The sequence below is a fragment of the Macrotis lagotis genome, chromosome 1, assembly GCF_037893015.1.
Source record: "Macrotis lagotis isolate mMagLag1 chromosome 1, bilby.v1.9.chrom.fasta, whole genome shotgun sequence".
Classification (NCBI taxonomy): domain Eukaryota; kingdom Metazoa; phylum Chordata; class Mammalia; order Peramelemorphia; family Peramelidae; genus Macrotis; species Macrotis lagotis.
In genome coordinates this window covers 157,838,572-157,865,242 of record NC_133658.1, presented here as the reverse complement: position 1 = coordinate 157,865,242, position 26,671 = coordinate 157,838,572, and the positions used below count along the sequence as shown (strand labels likewise).

General features: G+C 38.3%; 1 protein-coding gene across 1 annotated transcript in view; it reads right to left on the bottom strand.

The window, feature by feature from the left end:
• LOC141504320 (small ribosomal subunit protein uS5m-like) overlaps window positions 1-3,410 on the bottom strand; it is a 34,818-nt gene extending 31,408 nt beyond the window's left edge. Inside the window, exon 1 of the mRNA XM_074209262.1 lies at window positions 3,072-3,410. Within this exon, the coding sequence (XP_074065363.1) occupies window positions 3,072-3,135 (64 nt within the window). The 5' untranslated portion in view covers window positions 3,136-3,410. The remainder of the gene's footprint in view (window positions 1-3,071) is intronic.
• Between the last annotated feature and the right edge of the window lie 23,261 nt (window positions 3,411-26,671).

Here is a 26,671-nt window from a genome sequence, read left to right as displayed (position 1 = left end):
ATGTCATTAGAACTTGAAACCGGGTCTTCCTAACTCCATGGGGTGCTCCCTATCTGTTGCTCCATGCTATCTCTCCTTTATTTGAAAAATATTGAATATATTTACATATACACAGTATCTTTCCCAATAGACTTGAAGTTTCTTGAGGGAATTGGATTTCACTTTTGCCTTTGTACCTCCAAGGAGACACAGAGTAGGTATTTAATAAATATTTATTGAATATCTGAAAAATACTCTTACTATATTCCTTGGTAGCAACTTTGTAATAGCCATTCTTCCAGCTTTTCAGTTCAAAGAAAAGAGAAAATGAATTAAGAATTGAGTAATTTTTTTTTGTCAAAGTTCCATCTCTCTCAAGTAACTATCTTCTTTTCCTCAGTATGGTTTGATTTTTTTAAAGGAATTTTTCTGCCATTCTTTGTTTCCTCAATTTCAGCTCATTAAGAACAGTATCACCAGGCAGATAGATGGCACAGTGGATAGAGCACCTGCCCTGAAGGAGGATTTGAGTTCAAATCCAGTATCAGATACTTAAAAGTTACCTAGCTGTGAGACCATGGGCAAGTCACTTAACCCAACTGCCTTTCAAAAACCAAAAAGAAAAGAATAGTAGCACTTACAGGAATGGGTCGTGTGTTTTATACTACTCTGTTATGTGTCCCTGCTTCCACAGTTTGCATGTTTCTTTTTTCAGTCAATGGATCTCTTATTTATCGATATCAATTTATTTAGGCAAAGTTTCCTTTTAGTCCTCATCAAAACTGTTTTCTTTACTTCCATCTCTTACAGGTTGCTTTCTCCTAAAGAAGTTTTAGTCAATGGAATCCTGTTATTTCTTCGAACCCACAGAAATCTGCTCTCCTAAAATCTAGAGATATATGTCAAACTATGCCCAGATGTTCTCATTACAAATTCTGAGATGAAAAAATCATTACCCTCAAGATTCCCATTACTTCCATTCCAGCAATAAGTTTCTCTGTATTGGTCTATCAGATTGAAAATAGAAATTTTCCTCTGTAGCTCCTCCTCCTTTTGTAGGAAGAAATAATTATTAATCGATCAAAAACCATGTATGAAGTTCCTATATTTCAGACACTGTGTACTTGAAAAGGATACAGAAATTAAACAGTTCTTTCCCTTAAGAATGCAAAGTGAGATACATACACAGACACTAAATACAATGCAGTGTTGGGGATGGGGGGGGGGGGCATTAGGGAGCTCAGAAAGGCTACCAATTAAGCATGTCACCTGAGTTTTAAAGGTGAAAAGTTAGACCACTCCAGGAATGGTGGACAGCCTATACAAAGATGGGAAATACAATGCTGTGTGGAAGGAACAGCAAAGTCAATTAGGCTGTGCCACAAAGTTCAACTGAGTTAGAGGACCTCAGTTCAAATCCCCTTTCTACTAATTACCATCTATATGAAACATAATTAAGCCGTTTGCCTCCTCTCGGGTTGTTTCCTCATTTGTAAAATGAGGGAGGTTAGCTTAGACAATCTCTGGTTCCTTCCAGCTCTAAGTCTATAAACCTAGTAAGTGTAAACAATAAAACTAGTTAAGTACAACTTCATGAATTCAAACTTTATCAGGAAAATCAAGGCTTTTCCAAATCAATTGTTACAAAGATCTATCACACTGTTTTTGAAAGCCACATGAGGGAGAAATGGAATTTCTTGTTTATTCTCCCTTCCATCCACATCCACCTGAACACTGTGGAAACATAACCATCTTGACCAGAATTTGCTAACCTACAACAAAGCATGTATGCTAAATATTGGACAAGGGCTGCCCTGAAGTAAGAAAAGGCCCCTCCCTACTGCCATCCTCTTCCTCTGTTTTTAAGACTCTCAAACAATAAAAAAAAAACTGCTTCCCTCCCCACCTCAATATTACCATGAAGCAAATAGGGGCTGAACCCTGTAAAATTACTTTTCAGAGGGTTTGATACCTGCTCCAAATAATATTAAACTGACAAATTTGCTTAAAATTCATTGATGTTATAACCAACAGTTTTAGGTTTCCTATTTTTGATAAGGGCTGCTAACAAGATAATCACTTCAAAAGGTCCAAGAAGTTGAATAACATCTAGGAAGTTAGGCACTAAGAAACGAATGGGCAAAAAAAGATCTTGTTTTTACAGAAAAGAGGAAAGGATACTTCGCACTAAGAACCAACACTTCTAAGCTGAACTCTGGGCACATCATTTAAACATCTGTTTTGTCTCGATTTCCTCATCTGCAAAACGGGAATAATAATAGCATCTACCTACCATGGTTGTGTGTGTGTGGGGGGGGATCAAATACGATTGAAACTTCAATTTATATGTGACATGGGTAATAATCCAATGAGACCGTTGTAAAAGTCATTCTACACGTGATATATGTAATGATCAAACGAGATCATAAATCACTGGGCATTGAAAGACAATATTAATGTGAGCTGTCATTATTATTATTATCCAAAATAAAAGGGCAGCAATGATTTTTTTTTTTAGTTTTTGCAAGGCAATGGGGTCAAGCGGCTTGCCCAAGGCCACACAGCTAGGTAATATTAAGTGTCTGAGCCTGGATTTGAACCCAGGTACTCCTGACTCCAGGGCCGGTGCTCTATCCACTGCGCCCCTAGCCACCCCCAGCAATGATGCTTCATTCAGAAGGGACAAAGGGGGCGGTGGAGGCGCAGGGCTTGGGGTGAGAAAGGCCAGAATTGGAATCCCCCTCGGACGAGCCGGGTGCCGCCGCCGGGCGTCATGGCACCTGCAGAACGAGGCCAGGGACACCTTGCGATGGAAATCGAGCGGTGATGCGCTTGGGCCACGTAGACGCGAGGTACGATGTGGACGTGACTCTTCGCCAACCCTCCCGCTCTGGACGGGGCTCTGCGCCCCTCGGCGCTCCGGCCAAGGGTGGACTTGGCGCGGCGAGCCAGGACGGACAGTGTCCTTGGGTTCTCCCGCGGGCCCGCGCTCCTCGTGCCGGGGTCTCCCTCCCTAGTCTCGGGATCCCGGGCACGGGCAGCCCCTGCCCCCGCCTCGCCCTCGCCCAGCGCCCAAGCTCAACGGGCCTCACCTGTCCCCGCGGCCCAAGAGCCTGGAAGCCGGCTGCCGGCTCGCAGCACCGCGGCCGCCGCCATCTCTGCCCGGCCGGGCTGGCGTTTCTCGGGCTCCGCCCCTTAGTAGGCTAGACGCTGCCTGAGAAGAAAGGGCTCTCTGAGGAGGCGCGCGGAAGGAGCACGAGGTTCATTCGCCGACGTCCTCGCCATCGAGGCGTGTGTCTACCCCACTCTTCCACTCAGAAACACTTTCACCGGGATTCCTCACAGTCACTGGGAGACTCGCAGTCGGGCATATTTTAAGTCACCTACAAATAAGACTCTCAGATTAGGACCCTGCGCCGGGAGCCGGGAGAAGTAGGACCCGAGTAATTGACTAGAAGGATCGGACCGGAAGTGACGCAAGCCTTCCCCCCCGCCCCCGGAGCGCGCGGATTATTTGAAATCTAAAATGCTAGAGTCTAGGAGACTTCCGGGAGTCACGTGGGTGGCGATTCGCGCCCTGCCTTCTGTTCAATTTTTATTCTGCTGCAAGCACACTCCTACTATTATCCGCGATGATATTTGTGATTGTAATTACAAAAAGATATAATATTACAAATAGATGCAAATAATTACAAAAAGATAAAGCCGGACCTTTGACCCCATCCCAGAATAGTAATCCATAATTTAAAATACATAGGATTATACAGGAAACTAAAGGCTAGTGAAAATAAAGCTGTAATGTTTTTCCCTAAATTCACAGATTCCTCCCAAGTCTGTCCCCCCACCACACACACACACACACACAAATGCAGACCCTCCCCCACTAGGCATCAATTAAAGAATTCTTGACATAGAGCTTTAAAAAATGCACTTTACAGGCACAAACTACATTTTGGAGCTGCTCTAAGAGACTTGAACTTAGAGCCAGGGTAGAGACTATAGCTGGCTGCAGGAGGACAGGTTACCAGCAGGAGGGGATTCTGTGTTTGGACAGTAAAGTATCCAGTAGCACTAACCCCTCTGGGTGAGGTGGGTAAGACCTAGATGCCAAGCAAGCCCTGCACCTCCATCCACCCCCTTTGTCATTTCTGAATTAAAAATCATTACTGCCCTTTTATTTTGGATAATAATAATGACAGCTCACATTTATATTGTCTTTCAGTGCCAAGTGATTTTGATTATCTCATTTGACCATTACATATATTGTAGAATGACATTTACAGTGATCTCAGTAGATTATTAGCCATATCACATATAAATTGATGTCTCAATCTTATTTGATCACCCCACTACCACCACCAAAACCATGGTAGGTAGATGCCAAGAGACGATTCCAAGAAGGCTTGAAGAAGTCTAAAACAATGGCAAACGGGAAAGACCTTTATCAGAAGAAGAGAGACCTCAAACCCCTGTCAGGAGAATTTGTCAGAAGGAGAACATTTACCCTGTGACCACCTCATACCAAAACCTGGTCACTTTGGGGGTTAGGTTTGATTGTTCTTTCTCTCATGTTCAATCTATATCTGAATGGCCAACAGAAATGCTAAGCTTTGTCTTTGTTTTGTGGTTGTTCACATGTCTTGACTTGCACTTGAAATGAAATGAGGCAAAGTTGCACATGGTTTTCAGCCTCACTCTGTCCTCCAGAGTCAGTGTCCAGTGGCAAGATAAATATCAAGACATCAATGGCACAGGACACAATGCTTGGAGGACCTTGTTGTCCAACCAAAATCTAAGAGTACTCCACAATGCCTTTGGGGTTCACATGGTTGGCATAGACCCCCTTCCCTAATTCAGTAAAAGGTTTGAGGCCAGTTGTTTACCATCAATCTGGTTTAGCCCATCTGCCAAGAAAGTTTGACCAAGGAATAAATGCTACACATGCTATAGCTTAATGGAACCACAAGTGAGAGTTGGGTGCCGGGTGGACAACAAAGGTAGATAAGCAGCCCCGAAAAGGGGCTCAGCAAGAGGTGCCAGTCTCTCCAAACACTCCGAACAATACACCCTTGTGGGGTGCAGGGGGTAAAGCCCCAACCTTGAAGTCAGGAGGACCTGAGTTCAAGTATGACCTCAGACACTTACTAGCTATGTGACTTTGAGCAATCCACTTAACCCTGACTGCCTCACATCCAGGGCCATCTCCAGTCATCCTGATTCACATCTGGTCACTGGACCCAGATGACTCTGGAAGAGAAAGTAAGGCTAGTGAATTAGCACAGAACCCCCTCACTCAAATCCAGTTCATAGCTTGTCATGACATCATCTCCCTGATGTCATGATCTTCATTGAAAATAAGAGATAGGAGTGGCTAGGTGGCAGAGTGGATAGAGCACCAGCCCTGGAGTCAGGAGTACCTGAGTTCAAATCCAGCCTCAGACACTTAATAATTACCTAGTTGTGTGGCCTTGGGCAAGCCACTTAACCCCGTTTGCCTTGCAAAAAAAAAAACCTAAAAAAAAGAATAAATGCCTGAAACTTCCAACCAAGATGACTACCTGAACATAAGATAGACTACCAAATTAAACAAAATCCTGAAGTTCACTCCAAACTGAAGACTGCTCAGAAAAGGTAAATGACATTTTTCATCCCAAGATATCACAGAAATTTGCTGGCAATCTCCAAGCAAGAGGAAAAATCCCCTATCCTCACAACAAAGAGAGTGCTGCCTCTGAGACAGGATATGTGCAACTTACTAGAGGATTTCTGTCAGGAGGCAACAAGATGAGGCCAAGGTTGGTTTTCAAACCACAGGGTGGGAATCTTAGAAGCCTCTTTGAGCATCCCTGGGCAATGAACCAGTGCTCATACCTAGACAACCCAGGAACACAATCTGAAGTCCCTAACCCTCTGTCTTGAGGATACACTGGACATTCTGATGATCTAGTTCCCTAAATATCAAAAAATAAGGGGTTTTAGAAGGGTAAAGAGCCTAAACTCAAAAAGTAGAGGTCACTATAAGAACTGAGGGAATTTGAGGTGAGACTAGGTAGGGCTGCATGACCCTGGAATAAAGCCCAAATCAGAAGCTGAGTTGGAAAGATGAGTAAGACAAAGAACATACCTACAAGCATTTTTTTAAAAAGTACTGCAAATTTACTTCTGTAACAACTACAGCAAGAGACTCAAAGGGAAAAAATGAATTTCCTAACAAGAACTACATGAATATCCATGCAATAAGAATGTGGTCCATGCTAAGCCTTTTTTTGAAGATAGCTCTAGTTCCCATTATGTGACCAACTGAGAAAGGTTCCTTTCAACCATGGGGTTAACCAGTTATAGAACCAGTTATAGAATATCTATAAGTGCTTCATGGTCTCTCTTGGGCATGTCCTTTACTCATTATCACAGTTCTCCCAGAAGCCATTTTCTGAATGTTCTCCACTTGGAGAAGTTGCATCAGCTGAACAAGTTGTGAGGTTTTACACATGTGACAAACTTCTATTACAAGAAGAAAGCAAAAGATTTTTAAAAATGAAATCAAAATTTTGGAAGAAAGAATTGAAAGAAGAATTAGTAGCTTAGAAGAGAAAGTGTGGGGCAGCTAGGTCGCACAGTGGATAGATAGAGATGGAGTCAGGAGTACCTACTTGAGTTCAAATCTGGTCTAAGACACTTAATAATTACCTAGCTGTGTGGCCTTGGGCAAGCCACTTAACCCCATTTGCCTTGCAAAAAAAAAAAAAGAGAGAAAGTGGTAAGTCTGACTTAAGAAATGGACTCCCCAAACTAGGACACTAATACATTGTTGCTACATAGAGTTGTGAACTGATCCAATTTTCTGGAGAGCAATTTGGAATTATGCAAAGGGCAATGCCACTACTGGTTCTGTATCCCAAGGAGAACATGAAAAAGGGCAAAAAACCCACATGAACAAAAACTATTCATAGCAGCTTTGATTGTGGTGGCAAGGAATTGGAAATTGAGGGGATGTCCATCAATTGGGGAATGGCTGAGAAAATTGTGGTATATGATGGTGATGGAGCACTGTTGTTCTTTTTTCCCCCAAGTATAGAACAGGCAGTTTTATTCCCAATAGGAAGAGATCACTTTTCAATAAAGAATCATGGGATGGGGACAGCTAGGTGACGCAGTGGATAGAGCATCAGCCCTGGAGTCAGGAGTACCTACCTGAGTTCAAATCTGGTCTAAGACACTTAATAATTACCTAGCTGTGTCGCCTTGGGCAAGCCACTTAACTCCATTTGCCTTCTAAAAACCTAAAAAAAAAAAAAAGAATCATGGGATGATTATGATCAGTTGAGAGGCTAGCACTCAAACCTTACTTGGAACATTTGTAAAAGGACTGCTTAGTTTGTCTTATGCATTTCAACTCAACTGAATACAGCCCAATTCCATGCCAAGTGGGTTCTCTAGCCTTATGGGGTAACTTTTTCCCTCCTAGTTAATCTGCCTCTCTACTGTTTTCTTCACAATTTCTTCAATGGCTGATATGCATCTGTTTAAATAACCAAGATAAGGGAAAAGGACACAGATGCTTTCCAGGATGGCACATGATGATGATGATGTTTGTCCTTTGTTCTCGAAGAAGACCATGACATGAGGAGAAGTGATGCAATCACAAACACATGAATTGAATTTGAGTGAGAAAAGGCCTCACTTTCTCCCCCAGAGTGATCTGGGTCCAGTGGTCAGACATGAATCAGGATGACTTGAGATGGTCCTGGATGCCAGGCAGTCAGAGTTAAGTGATTTGCCCAAGGTCACAAAATTAGTAAGTATCAAGTGTCTGAGGCTGGATTCAAACTCCCAACCTGCTGACTCCAAGGCCAGTGCTCTCACATAGCTCTATACAGCAAGAATTATATGCAGTGGTCACATCCTGGTAAAACCATTCTTGACAGATGAACTATAACTATAACAGGTTATGGGTAATCAAACTTGCTGTTGGGTTAGAGGAAAACAATTAGCTTCAATGATCACAAAGACAGTCTAAGCACTTACTTGGTCAGACATCAACGATGTCAAAGTCATCCCATAACTTTTGTTTACCTTTGGACTTTAATGACTCTAGTTGTGTGACCCTGGGCAAGTCACTTAAACCCATTGTTCTTTACTATTAAAAAAATTATCTTTGTCTTTTGAAATGTAAACCTGCTGAATGAGCAGTTGGAGTGGGGAGATCTAAGAGGGACAACTGTGGTGCTTTTAGGGTGATAAAATCACTGAACTCTGAGTCAGAAGGGCAAGAAAAACCATAGATTTTAATTCCCAGGTTGCTCAGGTGTTTTTATTATTAATTTTTATTGAATTTTGCAATTTTTCCCCCTAATCTTGCTCCCCCACCCCCCACAGAAGGCAGTCTGATAGCCTTTACATTGTTTCTATGCTATACATTGATCAAAATTGAATGTGATGAGAGAGAAATCATATCCCATAGGAAAAATAAAATATAAGAGATAGCAAAATTACATAGTAAGATAATTTTTTTAAATTAAAAGTAACAGTCTGTTCTTGTTTCTTCCTTAAAGGATATGATTTCTCTCTCATCACACTAAATTTGGATCAATGTACAACATGGAAACAAAGTAAAGACTGACAGATTGCTTTCTGTGAGGGGGGGGAAGTAAGATGGGGGGGGAATTGTAAAACTCAAACAATATCTTTTTTTTTTTTTTAGGATTTTGCAAGGCAAATGGGGTTAAGTGTCTTGCCCAAGGCCACACAGCTAGGTAATTATTAAGTGTCTGAAAACAATATCTTTAATAAAAATAAATTTAAAAAAAGTAATAGTCTGGTCTTTGTTTAAGCTCCACAATTCTTTCTTTGGATACAGATGGTATTCTCTATGGCAGATATCCTAAAATTGCTCCTGATTGTTGCACTGATAGAATGAGCAAGTCCATTAAGATTGATCATCACCCTCATGTTGCTGTTATGGTGTATAATGTTCTTCTAATTCTACTCATCTCGCTCAGCATCAGTTCATGCAATTCCTCCCAGCGTTCCCTGAATTCCCATCCCTCCTGGTTTCTAATAGAGCAATAGTGTTCCATAACATACATATAACACAATTTGTCGAGCCATTCCTCAATTGCTGGGCATTCACTCAATTTCTACTTGTTTGCCAGAATTGCTGTGAATTTTTTTGTGCAAGTGTTGTTTTTACCCTTTTGCATGATCTGTTCAGGGTATAGACCCGTAGCAGTATTGTTGGATCTAAGGGTATGCACATTTTTGTTGCCCATTGGGTGTAATTCCAAAATGCTCTCCAGAAAGAATGGATGAGTTCACAGTTCCACCATCAATGTATTAGTGTCCCAGATTTCCCATATCCCTCCCAATATTGATCATTGTCCTTCCTGGTCATATTGACCAGTCTGAGAGGTGTGAGGTGGTACTCAGAGATGCTTTAAATGGCATTTCTCTAATAAGTAATGATTTAGAGCAATTTTTCATATGGATATGAATTGCTTTGGTTTCCTCATCTGTAAATTGCCTCTGCATATCCTTTGACCATTTGTCATTTGGGAAATGGCTTGTTTTTTATAAATTTGACTCAGTTCTCTATATATTTTAGAAATGAGTCTTTTGTCAGAAATACTAGTTGTAAAAATTGTTTCCCAATTTACTACATTTCTTTCGATCTTGGTTACAGTAGTTTTATTTGTGCAAAAGCTTTTTAATTTAATGTAATCAAAATTTAGTTTTTTTTAATGATGTTCTCCATCTCTTCCTTGGTCATAAACTGCTTTCCCTTTCCATAGCAACTATTCCTTACTCCTAATTTGCTTATAAGATTGTCCTTTATGTCTAAATCATGTACCCATTTTGATTTTATCTTGGTATAGGGTGTGAGATGTTGGTCTAATCCAAGTTTCTACATACTAACTTCCAGTTTTCCAAGTTTTTATCAAAAAGAGGTTTTTTTATCCTCAGGTTTCTTTAAAAAGTTCAGAATTTGGGTTCTTTGGAGAAGCAGCAAGATAGTGCGTTCCATTATTTTTGTGAGCTAAAGGCAAAGAGACAAAGGGAAATGGTCACAAGACGGTGACTAGGTTTAGATCAACAAAGATCCAGCCTCATGGAGCTGGGACCACATGGGTCCAGCACAGAGAAAGGAAGGGAAAAGGAAACCTAGCAGCCTGTTGCCTGGCTAAGTCATGTAGGGAAAAAAAAGAACACTATTGTTCTATAAGAAATCATGAGGAATGGGACTTCAGAATCACTTGGAAAGACTTGCAAGAATTGATGCTGAGTGAAGTGAGCAGAACCAGAACATTGTACACACTTACAACTTTGGGTGATGATGAACTATGATAGACTTGTTCATTTCAGCAGGACAATAATCAAAGACAATTCTAAAATACTTGTCATGGAAAAAAACCATCCATATCCAAAGAAGGAACTGTGAAGTTTAAATACAGACCAAAGCTTACTATCTTCAATTTTTCAAAGTTGTCTTATCTCATTTTTCTCTTATTTTTTTATTTTTGATTTGATTCTTCTTTCACAACATGATTAATAAGGATCTGTGTTTAGTATGGTTAAGATTACTTTCTGTCAGGGATAGAGGGGAAAGGAGAGGGAAAAATGCAAAACTCAAAACACTGCAAAAAAAACCCAAAAGATTGTTGAAAGCTACCATTGCATGCAGTTGGACAAATAAATAAATAAAATGTTAAATTAAAAAAAGAAAACAAAAAACAAAAAATAAATGAACACTCTGAAAACTAGACTAGATCAAACAGAGATCCATGACTATAAGACAGATATTTTAGAACAAAATCAAAAGATTGGAAAAAATAGAAGAAAATATAAGATATAGGACATAAAGAATTGACCTGGGGAAAAAGATCAAAGAGAGAAAATTTATAATCACTGGACACCTTCATTTAAAAAAATAGCATTTTATTTTAAAAAATCATAAAGGAAGGGTGGCTAGGTGGTGCAGTGGATAGAGCACTGGCCCTGGAGACAGGAGTACCTGAGTTCAAATCCGACCTCAGACATTTAATAATTACCTATCTGTGTGGCCTTGGGCAAGCCACTTAACCCCATTTCCTTGCAAAAACCTGAGAGAGAGAGAGAGAGAGAGAGAGAGAGAGAGAGAGAGAGAGAGAGAGAGAGAGAGAGAGAGAGAGAGACAGAAATCATAGAGAAGCAGATGGTAAAGTACTGATAGAAAAAATCTCCTGGTTACCTCCTGAAAAAAAAACACCAAAAGAAGTTCCAGGTGTATCACAGCCAAAATCTAAATCTCCTATATCAAAGAAAAATCCCAGGAGTAAGTAATTTTGGTACCAAGTAACTATATTCAGGCTCACACAAGACAAGGCAGATGTTACTAAAAGTCAGGGGATGTTTGGAATACAAGCAAGCAACCTCTTCTACCTCAGGACTGTTCAAAAATTCTACAGGCAGCTTGTAGGAAAGAGAAAAGAATTTTCCTTTCCCAGCAAATTCAACACCACTTTTGAGGCAAAATATATGTATCTTCCCTTACTTTCTGTGTTAGGTTTTCTCAGCTATTTTTTCCCAAGGCAGGAGCAATAGGCAGTCAGTAACCAAACTGAATTATCATTACTAGAAGCCCTGGAGTCAAGTTCCCTTCTACACTCTCTGTAGATTACAAATAGCCTACCCAATTAAATTTTTAATTAAGTATTTTAATTATTTTTGTTTCTATACCAAGAGTAAAAAGCGCAGTATATGATGAAACCATTGATCTGCTTCTGTGAGAAGTAATTACATTTTTTACACCTCCTATCTTGCAGACAAGTTGAACTGAAGCAGAGGTATAAAAATCAACTATTTTGAGGATTTTTATAAACTGATAAAAAAATGAAACCAGGAGCACAATTTCTATAATTAATAACTACAAAAAACAAGTAACATTAGTTGGGAAAATAAATAAATAAATATTTTAATTTTTAGAAAGGTTTTATTTATTTTGAGTTTTACAATTTTTCTCCCAATCTTGCTTCCCTCCCCCCACCCCCCACAGAAGGCAGTTTGCTAGCCTTTACATCATTCCTATAGTATGTATTGATATAAGGTGAATGTAATGAGAGAAAAATCATATCTTTAAGGAAGAAGCATATAGTATGTGATACAGCAGAATTACATAAGATAACTTTTTTTAATTAAAGGTAATAATCTTTGGTCTTTGTTCAAACTTCCACAATTCTTTCTCAGGATACAGATGGCATTCTCTATGGCAGATATCCCAAAATTGTGCCCAATTGTTTCCCTGTTGGTATGAGCAAGTCCATTAAGGTTGATCACCACCCCATGTTGCTATTAGGGTGTACAATATTCTTCTGGTTCTGCTCATCTCCTCAGCATCAATTCATGAAAATCTTTCCAGGCTTCCCTGAAAAAATAAATAATAATATAATTTCTCCTCAAGGGGAAAGTAAAAACTGCCTCTCTTTTGTATTTATATCCCCAGCATATAGCAAGTGCTAAAATGAGGGGGCAGAACATACACAATGCAGAAAAGAAACAGCCATCTATAGACTTATGAGTTAACTCTAGTAATTAAGAGTTAACCTGTGCAGAATATAACATATCCTGGGAACCCAGCTGACCTCTTTCCAAACTCTTTTATGGTCTCTTGGACCATAAGTATTTCTACTCTCTATATGACTTATTATCCATTCTCTTAAATTTATACCCACTCTTCCCATGGACATCATGTGTATTATGCAAGATTTATTGGAGGAATGATCTATAACTACTCTTTTTACTACATCATCTTAGTAAATGGATTTGCTTTTAACTTAAAAAAAACAAATAACATTGAAAGCTGTAATAACTGTGATTAATATACTAGTCTTTGATGATTCCAGAGATGATGGATTTAGGGGGCAGAAGGAAATATATTTTGCATGCAGTCATTAAGGAAATTTATCTTGCTTGATTATACATACTGTATTTGAAACAAGAAAATTTGTTTTTTTCTTTTCCTTTTTTTCAATGGGTGAATATAGGAGGGAGAGGAAAAAGACTTCTTTTAATTTCTATTTTTAATAAAGAGAAGGGGTGTTATAGATGTATAATATTTTCATATGAAGAGGAGAGAAGAGAAGAAAAATTTATTAAGTATCTACTATGTGTCAGGGCCCATGCTAAGCACTTTACAAATATTATCTTATTTGATCCTTACAACAATCCTGTGAGGAAGTTGCTGCTAATGACTTGCTCAGGGTAACATTCAGCGAGTAAATGTCTGTGGACAAATCTGATCTCCTTACTCTAGAGCTAGCATTCTAGACCTTGTACATCTAGCTTCTTTTATTAATAGAATTATAATAATATTCATGTATTTTTTCTTATTTGGTAGGTAAAGATTGTTTTAATACATGCTTTCAAGGGTGTAGGGTGTGTTCAAGGAAGACAAAAAACTCTGGTGTTAAAACTGCTGAGTCCTTTTCAGGGCTGCTTTACACCACTGATGTTCACCTGAGTCACTCAACTCTCACCTGTGGCTTGAAGAAATTGTAATATGCACAGTGGGCACACCCTGGCAAACTGTTTCAGCAGATGGACCGAGTGGGCTCAAACCCAAAGGTGAGTTAGGTTGTGTCTATCCCAAGCAAGGAAATCTTCCACTGATAGAATGGGCAGAAGAGAATGCTTTATTCCAACTGTCTTGAAGGGAGTTAGAGCAGGCACTGGGGAGTCCTGGTTAGACATGGAAGCATCCAAGGTCATTCATTACCTCTAGAGCCATCACCAGTTATCTTGTCTCTGTCTAATCACTCAACTATGATGACTGGAAGAGAAATTTATACATTAATCAAAAAATATCACTTTACCATTCCTATCTCAAAGTCCTATGGCAATAAGCAAGTGATGAAGCAGCTGGTGGAGATCCTCCCAGGGAGTTGTAGTCATAAAACTGCTCACAGGCAGCCCAGTCCATAGGGTCATTTCTCCACTGGAAGCAGCAATGGGATTTGGCAACCCTGAGTGCCTGAAGAACATGTTAAGGATCACATTGCTCATCCCCTGATGTGAGGAAGGGTTAACAAGGTGCTCTAAAAATTGTCTGCTTACTCAACCCTGGCCTGTTTATTGCAGCAGGTGTGGATCCCACCCTAATGTAAAAACATAAAAAAATAAACAATTTATTCAAAGAAGATTCCACTCACCATTGAAGTAGGTATGTACACATACTTATAGAGAACTCAAGACCCAATAGACCCAATAGAAAGATGAACAGCTTTTGTTGCAAGAGAACTCAGCAGGTATCATATGCAAATAGCAGCCCTAAGTAAGATAAGGCAAATTAAGGTCAGCTTCCAGAAATTGGAGCTGGATACATGTTTTACCATAGGAGGACAAGCTTACAATTCTGCCACAGTTGACAACAGTGGAGCAGAAAAGAAGTGGGCAGCTTTCAGAGATCTGATGTATAGCACTGCATTTGCTCATCTGGGTCAAAACAGTCATAAACATCAAGAATGGTTGGATAAAATTGATAGAGAAATAAAGCTGCTAAATGAAAAACAAGAACTCCACAGGGTTTATCACAAGGATAGTTTATCTATTACTAAGAAAGCAACATTTAATCCCATCAAAAGTAAAGTACAAGTGAAACTAAGAGAGATTCAGTATTTTTGACTTGGTAAGAAGGCAGATGAAATGTAGTTTTTTGCAGATAGTATCAATCCAAAATGCTGGCTATTTATAGGTCAAAGATCTATGTTGCATCTCAATTACTTAGTGCTGAAAGCAGCCCTGAAAAGGACTCAGCAGTTTTAACACCAGAGTTTTTTGTCTTCCTTGAACACACCCTACACCCTTTGAAAGCATGTATTAAAACAATCTTTACCTACCAAATAAGAAAAAATACGTGAATATTATTACAATTCTATTAATAAAAGAAGCTAGATGTACAAGGTCTAGAATGCTAGCTCTAGAGTAAGGAGATCAGATTTGTCCACAGACATTTACTAGCTAAATGTTACCCACATTGATTAATGATAGGGACATGATCCTAGAGAACACTTCCATAGTACTCTTAACAGACCATCATCAATCAATGCAGAAGCCATTGACCATCTACCTCAAGTTGAAGTCAATCTGTCCCTAGCTGAAGCTCCAACTGAAGAAGAGGTTTTGAATGCCATTAAGGTCCTTTCGAGTAGCAAAGCACCTGGTATAAAATTCTATTCCAGCTGAGATCTACAAGGTGGGGGTCCAGTGCTCATACAGAAGTTGACTGAAATTTTCCAAGTTATATGGCATAAAGAGATATCCCCCAGGAATTCAAGGATGCCTCTGTTTTTCATCTTTATAAAGGTAAAGGGAATGGATTGTCTTGTGACAATCACAGGGGTGTTTCTTTTTTAATCATTGTTGGTAAAATTCTTGCCAGAATCCTCCTCAATAGGTTGATCCTTCACCTAGAAGATGGTCACCTTCCAGAGAGTCAGTGTGGCTTCAAAAAGGGTCAAGGAACAGTGAATATGGTGCATGCTGCCAGACAACTCCAGGAAAAATTCCAAGAGCAGAACAAAGGTTTGTATGCAACGTTTGTAGATCTGACTAAGGTCTTTGATACCATTAGTTGTAAGGGTTTTGGAAAATTATGTCAAAATTTGGTTGCCCAGAGAAGTTTACCAGTATTGTACATCAGTTTCATGTTATCAAATGCCTTCCCTGAAGATGTACATAGCATCAAGGTCAGCACCACATAGCCCATAAATTCTTCAACATGAAAAGGCTACAAGACAAGACCAAAGTGGAGGAAGTATCAGTGCATGATCTTCTGTTTGTAAATGATTCTGAAGCTGAGATGCAACAAAATATGGATTCATTCTCTGCTACTTGTGCTAACTTTGACCTAAAAATTAATACTAAGAAAACAGAGGTGTTCCAACAGCCAGCACCACCTCATCCATATGAGGAACCATCAATTACAGCAAATGGAGAAGTTTTGAGTACTGTGGATGAGTTCACTTACTTTGGCAGTGTCCTTTCCAAGGAGGTACACATTGACATACATTGCCAGAGCTAGCTCAGTATTTAGGAAACTCCAAAAGAAAGTGTGGGAGCAAAGAGGTATTAGATTGACTATGAAATTGAAGGTCTACAGAGTCATTGTGCTGACTTAATTATTGTATACCTGTGAAATCTGGACAGTCTACCAGCACCATCCCTGGAAACTGAATCACTTCCATTTAAGTTGTCTCAGGAAAATTCTAAAGATCACCTGGCAGGAGAAGATACCAGACACTGTGATACTTTCTCAAGTTAAACTGCCGGCATTCAAACATTACCAATGATGGACTGACCATGTTTTTTGAATGCCAAATACTTGCCAAAAAGACAATTTTATGGAAAACTCACATAGTGCAAGCACTCACAGGGTGGGTCAGAAGAAATGATGCTTTGAAAGTCTCTTAAGAACTCTGGAATTGATTGTGCAGCACAGGAGACACTGGCACAGGACCACCCAGCATGGTGTACCCTCAACAGTGAGGGTGCTATGCTCTATGAGGAAGGTAGAACTGAAGCAGCTCAAAGGAAATGAGAGATTCACAAGTGTAGAGTAATCATTGCAGTTGTTCACATGTACAAATTGTGCCCAGCCTGTGGTAGAGTATTTTGAGCTCATATTTGGTCTGTTCATCATCCATAGTTGGTCACTCTGTAAATCATCTCTAACATAGTGATAACATTTTGGTCTTCTTCAATAATTCACAAAATGAATTAACCAACTAATATATGTTTACTAATGATGTTGTTCAACAAATCTAATGACTTGACCTCACATGTCCCAAGGTATATGTCCCTTCTTGCATGGTGATATTTCCTGAGTTAATTCTTTCTGCCCAGTGTGGGAATGTGCCATTGTGGACACTGGGAAAACTTGTCTTATCATTTAAATTGCTATATTTTAAAAGTTAAATGTCTTTTGGTTTGAACAAATAAGTTATTTCTGATTGCCTTAGAAAAATAAATACAGGGGTGGCTAGGTGGCATAGTGGATAGAGCACCGGCCCTGGAGTCAGGAGAACCTGAGTTCAAATCCAACCTCAGACACTTAATAATTACCTAGCTGTGTGGCCTTAGGCAAGCCACTTAACCCCATTGCCTTTCAAAAAAAAAAAGAAAAGTAAATACATAAGTGTGAAATCATATGGTTTTTAAGTTGATGCTGACCCATAGAGTACTTTGAACCTGAATTTACTTTTTTTTTCTTTTTAGGGGAAAGGAGCTGACCATGTGTGTGTGAGCCCTGAGTGTTTCATTTTTTCTTCTAAAGAATTTAGAGACCAAGCAGAGAAAAGTCAGGAAGTTGCCCGAGTTCTCCCCAGTTTCCCTTAGAAACATTAAGTCAAACCTCTAAACAGAATTTGGAGTAACAGAACTCACAAAAAAGATGGAGTGAAACAATTTTCCAGCTGAAGATAACTTACAGGATATCAGAAAAAGTTTGTCTTACTTGGGTAAAGGGGGAACGCAGCGAACGCAACCCACAGCATGTGGGGTCTTTAGCTATAGTACATATTAGCAACCAAGGTCCTGGCTCAGAAGGCTAGTGGCATAGTAGGCCACCTGTGAGGTCTCCAACCTCAGTGCAGAAGGCAACTTGTGAGCCCTTGAACCCTGGCACAATAGTTATGACTAGGCCAGACAACCCAAGAACAGTGGGCAAGCCACAAGCCCAAGCATGGAAAACCAGAGAACAAACCTCTCCAAGAAGTTTGGGACAGTGACCCCTGTGCCCCAGGAGAAGAATTCAAATTTTTAAAAATGAACAAAAAAAGCAAAAAGAGCCCTGACCATAGAAAGCTACTAGGGCAACAGTGAAGGTCAAAATACAAACTCAGAAGAGGATATTGGGAATGTGAATTGGTCCAAAAAGTCCAAAAAGAGTTTTAAAAGTACTTTTAAAATCAAGTTAAGAGTGATAGAAGAAAAATGGGGGGAATAAATGAAAGATATGCAGGAGAACTATAAAAGAGCAATCAACAGCTTGGAAAAGGAAGCAAACACACACACACACACACACACACACACACACACACACACACACACACACACACACACACACACACACACACACACTCCTTAAAAATAGAAATGACCAAATGGACAATAAAAACACACTGAATAAAACAACTTCTTTAAAAGAAGAATGGCCAAATGATAAAGATAATACAAAAGCTATGGAAAATAATTTCATAAAAGTTAGAATTGGGCAAGGGGAAGCAAATGACTCTGAGAAAACAAGAATAAATCAAACAAAATTTAAAAAAAGGAAAAAAACCTGAAGAAAATACAAAATATCTCATTGGAAAAAATAATTGACCTGGAAAATAGTTCCAGGAGAGATTAATTTAAGAATTATTGGACTACTTGAATGTCATGATCAAAAAAAGGAACTTGGACAACATCTTTCAAGAAATTATCAAGGAAAAGAAGTATGATATTTAGGAAATCAAAGAACCTTGGATTATAGTCAAGAATTAACAAGAGGGGCAGCTAGGTGGCGTAGTGGATAAAGCACCGGCCCTGGAGTCAGGAGTACCTGGGTTCAAATCTAATCTCAGACACTTAATAATTACCTAGCTGTGTGGCCTTGGGCAAGCTACTTAACCCCATTTGCCTTGCAAAAACCTAAAAAAAAAAAAAATTAACAAGAAAGAAACATGTTATTCAAAAAGTTTTACATCCCTACCCAGGACAATGATACTTGTAACTCTTGAGCACTGTGCCTATCTTAAGGCAGTTAGAAGATGTATGCACAGAAAAAGGATGGGGGTATAAGTTGAGCTTGATGTGATGATATAAAAAAAATTAAAAGTTGAAAAAAGGATTGTACTGGAAGAAGAGAAAAGAAGGAGGCAGAATAGTATAAATTACATCACATGAAGAGACCCAAAAGATATATTAGAGGGAAAGAAGGGAGGGGGTGAATATTGCTTGAATCTTACTCAGAGAGGGAATAACACTCAGTTGGTTATAGACATTTATCTTTCCCTACATAGAAGTAGGAGAGGAAAGGAAAAAGGAGGGCAGATTGAGGGAGATGGTAATCAGAAGAAAACACTAATAAGGACTGTTGGAGTGAAAAGAGAGAGAAAATATAAAGGAGAGAAAAATAAGGAGGGGAAAATACACAGTAATCATAACTGTGAATGTAAATAGGGTAAACTCTCACATAAAATGGAAGTGGATAATAGAGTGAATTAAAAACCAGAATATTACAATGTGTTGTTTACAAGAAACACATTTGAAGCAGAGAGAAGCACAGAGTAAAGGTAAAAGACAAATATATTATACTTCAGCTGAAGTTAAAAAATGCAAAGATAGCAATCCTGACCTCAGACAAAGCAAAAGCAAAAATAGATCTAATTTAAAGAGATAAGGAAGGAAACTACATCTTGCTAAAAGATGTCATAGACAATAAAGTAACATCAATACTAGACATATATGAATCAAGTGATTAAGCATCCAAATTCTTATTGTAGAAGTTAAATGAGTTACAAGAAGAAATAGACAGCAAAACTATACTAGTGGGGGACCTCAACTATGCCCTCTCAGAACTTGACAAGTCCAACCAGAAAAACAAACAAAAAAGAAGTCAAGAAGGAGAATAGAATTTTAGAAAAGTTAGATATGCTAGACCTCTGGAGAAAACTGAATGGGGATAGAAAGAAATGTAATTTTTTCCCAGTGTTACACAATACCCTCACAAAATTGACCATGTTTTAGGGCATGAAAACCTCACAAGCAAATGCAAAAGGCAAAAATATTAAATGTACCCTTTTCATATCATGATACAATAAAAATTATGCATAATAAAGGACCATAGAAAGTCAGACTAAAAACTAGTTGCAAACTAAATAATCTAATCCTAAAGAATGAGTGGATCAGACAACAAATCATAGAAATAATAATTTCACCAAAGAGGATGCAGCCAACGCAGTTCTTAGGGGAAATTTTATATCTCTAAACACTTATATGAATTGAAATAGAGAAAGAGGAAATCAATGGGGGGGGGGGGGAGCCAAGATGGCGGCATGAAGACAGCATTTCCCAGGAACTCCTTCACCTACAAATTCCAAAAAACAAAAAAACAAAATGATGACTCTAGCCTAAATTTAGAGGGCAGAACCCACAGAAAAATTGAGTGATACATTTTCCCAGTCCAAGATAACTTAGAAGTTCCTCTGGAAAGATGTGTTTCACCAGGACCGGGGGTTGAGAAAAAGCCACAGCTGCAGCTCAGCACAGCGCAGCACAACCCAGCCCAGAGTTCACTGGCAACAGCCTGAAGGGGCCGTGAGAGAACTCTGCTACACCAGAATGAGTGTGGAGTGAGGAGCACTGGCCACAGAATCAACAGCAAGAATCTGGAGAAAACAGCCTACACCCCCAGAGACCGTAAGGGAAGTCTGCAGAGATTTCTCTGCTCTACCTTGGGGTAGGAATGTGCTGTAAGACTACACTCAGATCCAGGTTGCAGTTTGGGCTTCCATACAAGTAGACAAGCTGTGTTCCTCCTTATAACCCAGGGCAGAGGGAAGTCCTGGAGCCATCTACATATCAAAGCATAGGCAAGGGAGCATAAGACCTTGGAGGAATAAAGGTCCCAGTGTCCCCCCAAAAAATCCAAACCTTGGAAATGCTGTAAATTAGTCTTATGACTGAGGAAATGAATAAACAGAAAAAAGAAGAATCTGACCATAAAGAATTACTTTAGTTCCATGGAAGATCAAAACACATACTTAGATGATGACAAAATTGAAGCTTCGGTATCCAAGACCTCCAGGAGAAATAGAAAATGGGTTCAGACTATGGGTGAGCTCAAAAAAGACTTTGAAAAGCAATTAAGGGAGGTGGAAGAAAAATTGAGAGGAGAAATGAGTGATACAGAAAAATCATGAAAACCAAATCAACAGCTTGGTGAAAGATATACAAAAAAAAAATACTGAAGAAAATAATATGTTAAAAACCAGATTAGGCCTAATGGAAAAAAGCAAAACAAAAGGCAAATGAGGAGAAGAATACCTTAAAAAGCAGAAATGATCAGCTGGAAAAGGAGATTTAAAAAAGGTCTCTGAAGAAAACAACTCCTTCAAATGCAGAATGGAACTAAAGGAAGCTGATAACTTTGCAATAAATCAGGAAGAAATAAAACTCTTCCAAAAAAGTCAAAAATTAGAAGAAAAGGTGAAATATCTCATTGGAAAAACAACCGACTTTGAAAACAGATCCAGAAGAAATAATTTTAAAATTATTGGGCTATCTGAAAGCCACAATCAGGAGAAGTGCCTAGACTTCATTTTTCAAGAAATAATACAGAAAAATTGCCCTGAGATCCTAGAAGCAGAGGGTAAAATAGAAATCAGGAGAATTCACTGGTCACCTCCTGAAAGAGATCCCAAAAGAAAAACTTCCAGGAGTAGTATAGTCAAATTCCAAAATTCTCAAATCAAAGAGAAAATTCTAAAAGTTTCCAGAAACAAACCATTCAACTACTGAGGCTCCATAGTCAGTATTACACAGGATCTGGCAGCATCTACGTTAAGGGCTCATAGGGATTGGAATATGATATTCTGGAAGGCAAAAGATCTTGGTTTACAACTGAGAATCAACTGAGAATCTTTCAGGGGAAAAGATGGACTTTCAATGAAATAGGGGACTTTCAAACTTTCCTATTGATACAACCAGAGCTAAACAGAAAGTTTGATCTCCAAGTACAGGACTTTGGTGAACCATAGAGGGGGTGGAAGAGAAGGACTAACTATGAGGAACTTAAGGATATCGAACTGTTTATATTCCTGAACTTCCTCATTTATAAGAGCTGTTAGAAGGAATAGACAAGACATAGGAAGGAGCAGAATATAATATAGTATAGTGTAATATAGTACAATAGTATAGTATAATATAGTATATAATATAGTATAATATAGTAAAAAAGATGGAGTCAATGGGTGATAAAGGAAAGTACAAGGAGGAAGGGAAAGGAGACAAAGAAGCTAAGAAATTTCACATAAGAGTCAAGAAAAAGCTTTTTTCAAGGGGGTGGAAAGGGGGAAGATGAGGGGGAATGAGTGAGCCTTCATTCTTATCAGAAATGGCTCAGAGAGGAAATAACATACACACTTAATAGGGTGAGGAAATCTGTTGGGAGCCAGCGTCTCTAAGCTGTTTGACACAATCGCAGCAAGAAGACTCAAGGCAGTCATACTGCCTGATGGAACAACATTTCCTTCTTCAATATATATAGGAATCATGTATACCCATATTTATAGGTCTATTATTGATTGCAAAACTTACTCATCCTAATAGTGGAATGACTATAAAGGAAGGATTTCAGAGAAATTCCTTGAATAAAACAGATTGTGAACTCTGTCCAAATTTAACAGGACTGCCTCTCCCTGAGACATACAAAAAGCTTCAACACTATGAAATCTTTGGAAGATACAGCACTGGGAGTTCCAGGGAGATGTCAGAATATATACAGGGAAACCAGATACAAGATGGGTCAGATAAAATTCCAGGGAAATTAACAGTTTTGCCCCCCTTATCATACACAGAAATATATAATAAAGATGGTGAGAGAATAGTTAGTATAGGTAACCAATATGTGAACTCTAACAGCCTTAGTTTATTAGGAAAGAATAAAAAGTCATAGAAACCGTAGCGTCTACCAACAAGGGCTGAAAGGAAAATTAGTTATTGAAGGAGTCAACAGACAGGTGGACAAACATAACTACCCTCACTATAGGTTGTCAAGGGAGCATATCGAAAAACATTACATATGCAGTACAAAAACATAGAAGCATTCCATTAAACAAATTATATCAAAGATTATTATAAGGAAAGTTCTGTTTAATTAATAACTTTACTATGCAGCAACAAACTAGGCAACAGGCAGGTTGAGGTCATCACGGTCTGAGCAGGGACAAGAAAATTAACTACATGATTGATAATCACACTTGTAACCACTACATGATCAAACTTGTAACCATATGAACTATATGATTAATGATGAAAATTGTATACTTTTGTAACCAAGGAAATGATTTTAGTTTGCTTGTTTCATATGTTTTTGAGACTATAAAAATAAATCTAAGCAGCTGATAGTCAGTCAACCTGCTCCTGCCTTTACCCACTTGTTGACAACTCATTTCACCGACTCTATCCCTCCTGTCAGGTTCCAAGGACCCCCGCAGAGGCTGGACCCCCACAGAAATCTATCTTACCCTAGAAAAAAATAAGAAGAAAGGGATGGGATAAAGGGGAATTAGGGGAGGGAAGGGGGAGAATAGGTGATAGAAGAGAGGGAAGATTGAGGGAGAGGATACACAGATTCAACACACTTTTGGACAGGGCCAGAATAAATGAGAGTGGGGAGGAATAGAGTGGAGGTACAGCTAGTAATAGCAACTGTGGGAAAAATATTCAAGCAACTTCTCTGGTGGACTTATGATAAAGAAAGCAACTCACCCTAGAGACAGAGCCATTGAAATCTGAACACAGACTGAAGTAGAATTTTTTTTCTCCCTTTATTCTTGAGGTTTCTCATCTTCTTGGGGGGGGGGGAGTTATGTTTACTCTCATAACACATTCAATTTACATCAATGTATAGCATGGAAACAATGTAGAGACTATCAGACAGCCTTCTGTTGGGAGGAGGGAAGGGGGGAATAGTAAAATTCAAAACCTTACAAGAAATGACAGGTACATATTACTATTGTATATAATTGGAAAACAAATAAAATGTTAAAAGGCAAAAAAAAAAAAAGATCATTGAATTAGGCATGCAACTAAAAAAACTAGAAAAAGAAAAATTAAAAATCCTCAATTAGGGGCCGCTAGGTGGCATAGTGGATAAAGCACCAGTCCTGGAGTCAGGATTTAAACCTAGGTTTAAATCCGGTCTCAGACACTTAATAATTACCTAGTTGTGTGGCCTTGGGCAAGCCACTTAACTCCGTTTGCCTTGCAAAAAACCTAAAAAAAAAATCCTCAATTAAATGCCAAATTAGAAATTCTGAATATCAAAAGAGAGATGAATAAAACTGAAAGGAGAAAGTTGGTTTTGTGAAAAAAGACCCAACAAAATAGATTAACCTTTGGTTAATTTGATTTAAAAAAAAAGAAAAAGAAAACAAGTTACCAATATCAAAAATGAAAAAGATGAATTTACCATCAAAGTTGAGGAAATTAAAACAGTAATTTGGAAGTATTTTGCTCAACTATGCCAATAATTCTGACAATCTAAGTTAAATGGATGAATATTTATGAAAATATAAATTGCCCAGATAAACAAAAGAGGAAATAAAATACTTAAATCATCCCATCAGGAAAAGAAATTAAAGTTATCAATGAACTCCCTATGAAAAAATCTCCAGGGTCAAATGGATTTACAAATGAATTCTACTGAACATTTTAAGAACAATTATTTCCAATCCTAAGCAAACTATTTGGAAAAACAGATGAAGAAGAAGTCCTGCCAAATTCCTTTTATGACACAAATATGGTACTCAGGAAAAGTCAGAGAAAGAAAATTATAAACCCATTTCCTTAATAAATATTGATGTAAAAATTTTAGCAATCTATTTGCAAAGAGTTTACAGCAATTTATTATCAGGATAATACACTATGACCAGGTGAAAATTATAACAGGAATGCAGGGCTGGTTCAGTATTAGGAAAACTATCAGCATATGATTTCTCATACCACTCAAATTACTAAAAAATTTTGTAGAGCTAAAAAAAGGAATAAGAGAATTCATCTGAGAGAAAAAAGGTCAAGAATATCAAAGGAATAAGGGCAAGCTAGGTGGTGCAGTGGATAGAGCACCAGTCCTGGAGTCAGGAGATCTGAGTTCAAATGTGACCTCAGACACTTAATAATTACCTAGCTGTGTGGCCTTGGGCAAGCCACTTAACCCCATTTGCCTTGCAAAAACCTTAAAAAAAAATCAAAGGAATAAATAGGAAAAAAAAATTCAAAGGAAAATGGCCTAGCCATACCAGATCTAAAACTTTAGTCTAAAATTGCAATCATCAAAACTGTGGTACTGGCTAAGAAATAATGTCATGGAACAGAGGAATAGATTAGGTAGAAAAGAAACAGGAGTAAATAACTTCAGTGATCTTTTGTTTGATAAGCCTAAAGACTCCAGCTTCTGGGATAAGAACTCACTATTTGACAAAAACTGCTGGAAAACTGGAAAACACTATGGCAGAAACTAGGCATAGATCCACATATAACACCCTATACCAAGATAAGTTTGAAATGGGTGCAGAATTTAGACACGAAGAAGGAAGTATCACAAAGGGTGGTACTATAAGTCCAATCTGGAGAGCAAAGAATAGTTTATCAGATCTCTGGAGAGGGGAGGAATTTATGACCACACAAGAGATAGAGAACATTGTAAAATACAAAATGGATAATTTTGATCACATTAAATTAAAAGGGATTTATATAAATAAAACCAATGTTAAGATTAGAAGGAATGCAGAAAGCTAGGAAATGATTTTCCCAGCTAATGTTTCTGATAAAGGACTAATTTTTAAAATAGAGAATTGAGTCAAATTTATAAGAATATTAGTCATATTGATAAATGATCAAAAGATATGGACAGGCAATTTTCAGATGAAGAAATTTAAGCTATCTATAGCCATATGAAAAATGCTCTAAATCATTGATTAACAACTCTGAGGTACCACCTAATACCTACCAGATTGGTTAAAATGCCAAAAAAGGAAAATGATTAATGTTGGAGGGGATGTGAGAAAACTGGAACACTATTTTACTATTGGTAGAGTTGTGAATTATTCTGGAGAACAATTTGGGACTATACCCAAATAGGCTATAAAACTGTGCATACCCTTTGATTCAGCAAATACCACAACTGGGTCTATATATCCCAAAGGGATCATTAAAAAGGGGAAAGGACCCACATGTACAAAAATATTTATAGCAGTTCTTTTTATAATGGGAAAGAATTGGAAATTGAGGGGATGGCCATCAATTGGGAAATGAGCAAGTTGTGATATATGAATGTAATAAAACACTTTTATGCAATAAGAAATGACAAGCAAGACGATTTCAGAAACACCTGGGAAGATTTACATGAACTAATGATGAGTGAAGTGAGCAGAACCAGGAAAAAAAATTGTAAACCTTAACAGCAACATTATAGGGATGATCAGCTATGATACTCTTAGCTCTTTTCAGCTATTGCTGTGATCAAAGAAAATTCCAAAAGACTTGTGATGGAAAATGCCATTCTCATCCAGAGAAAGAGCCATGGAGTCTGAATGCAGATTAAACACTATTCTTGTTTTTTTAAACTTGTTTTTTGCTTTTTCTTTCTCATTATTTCCCCTCCTTTGTTCTGATTCTTCTTTCATGTGTCTAAAGAGATGCTACCCAAATCCAGAGGAAAAAACTGATAAATGGAATTCTATATAGAATAATTTTACCTATTTGTGTGTAACGGTAGCCATCTCTAAGGTGGGAAGAAAAATGAAGAAATTGACATGATCATTTTGTTGTATATTTGCAAGGAAAAGCAAGCTGTCATAGCAGATTTGCAGTTTCAAGTGCAATCATCTTTCTAGCGTACTGTTACGGAAATGCTTGTTTTATTCCATAAATTTTTTAAAACATTTTAATAATAAAA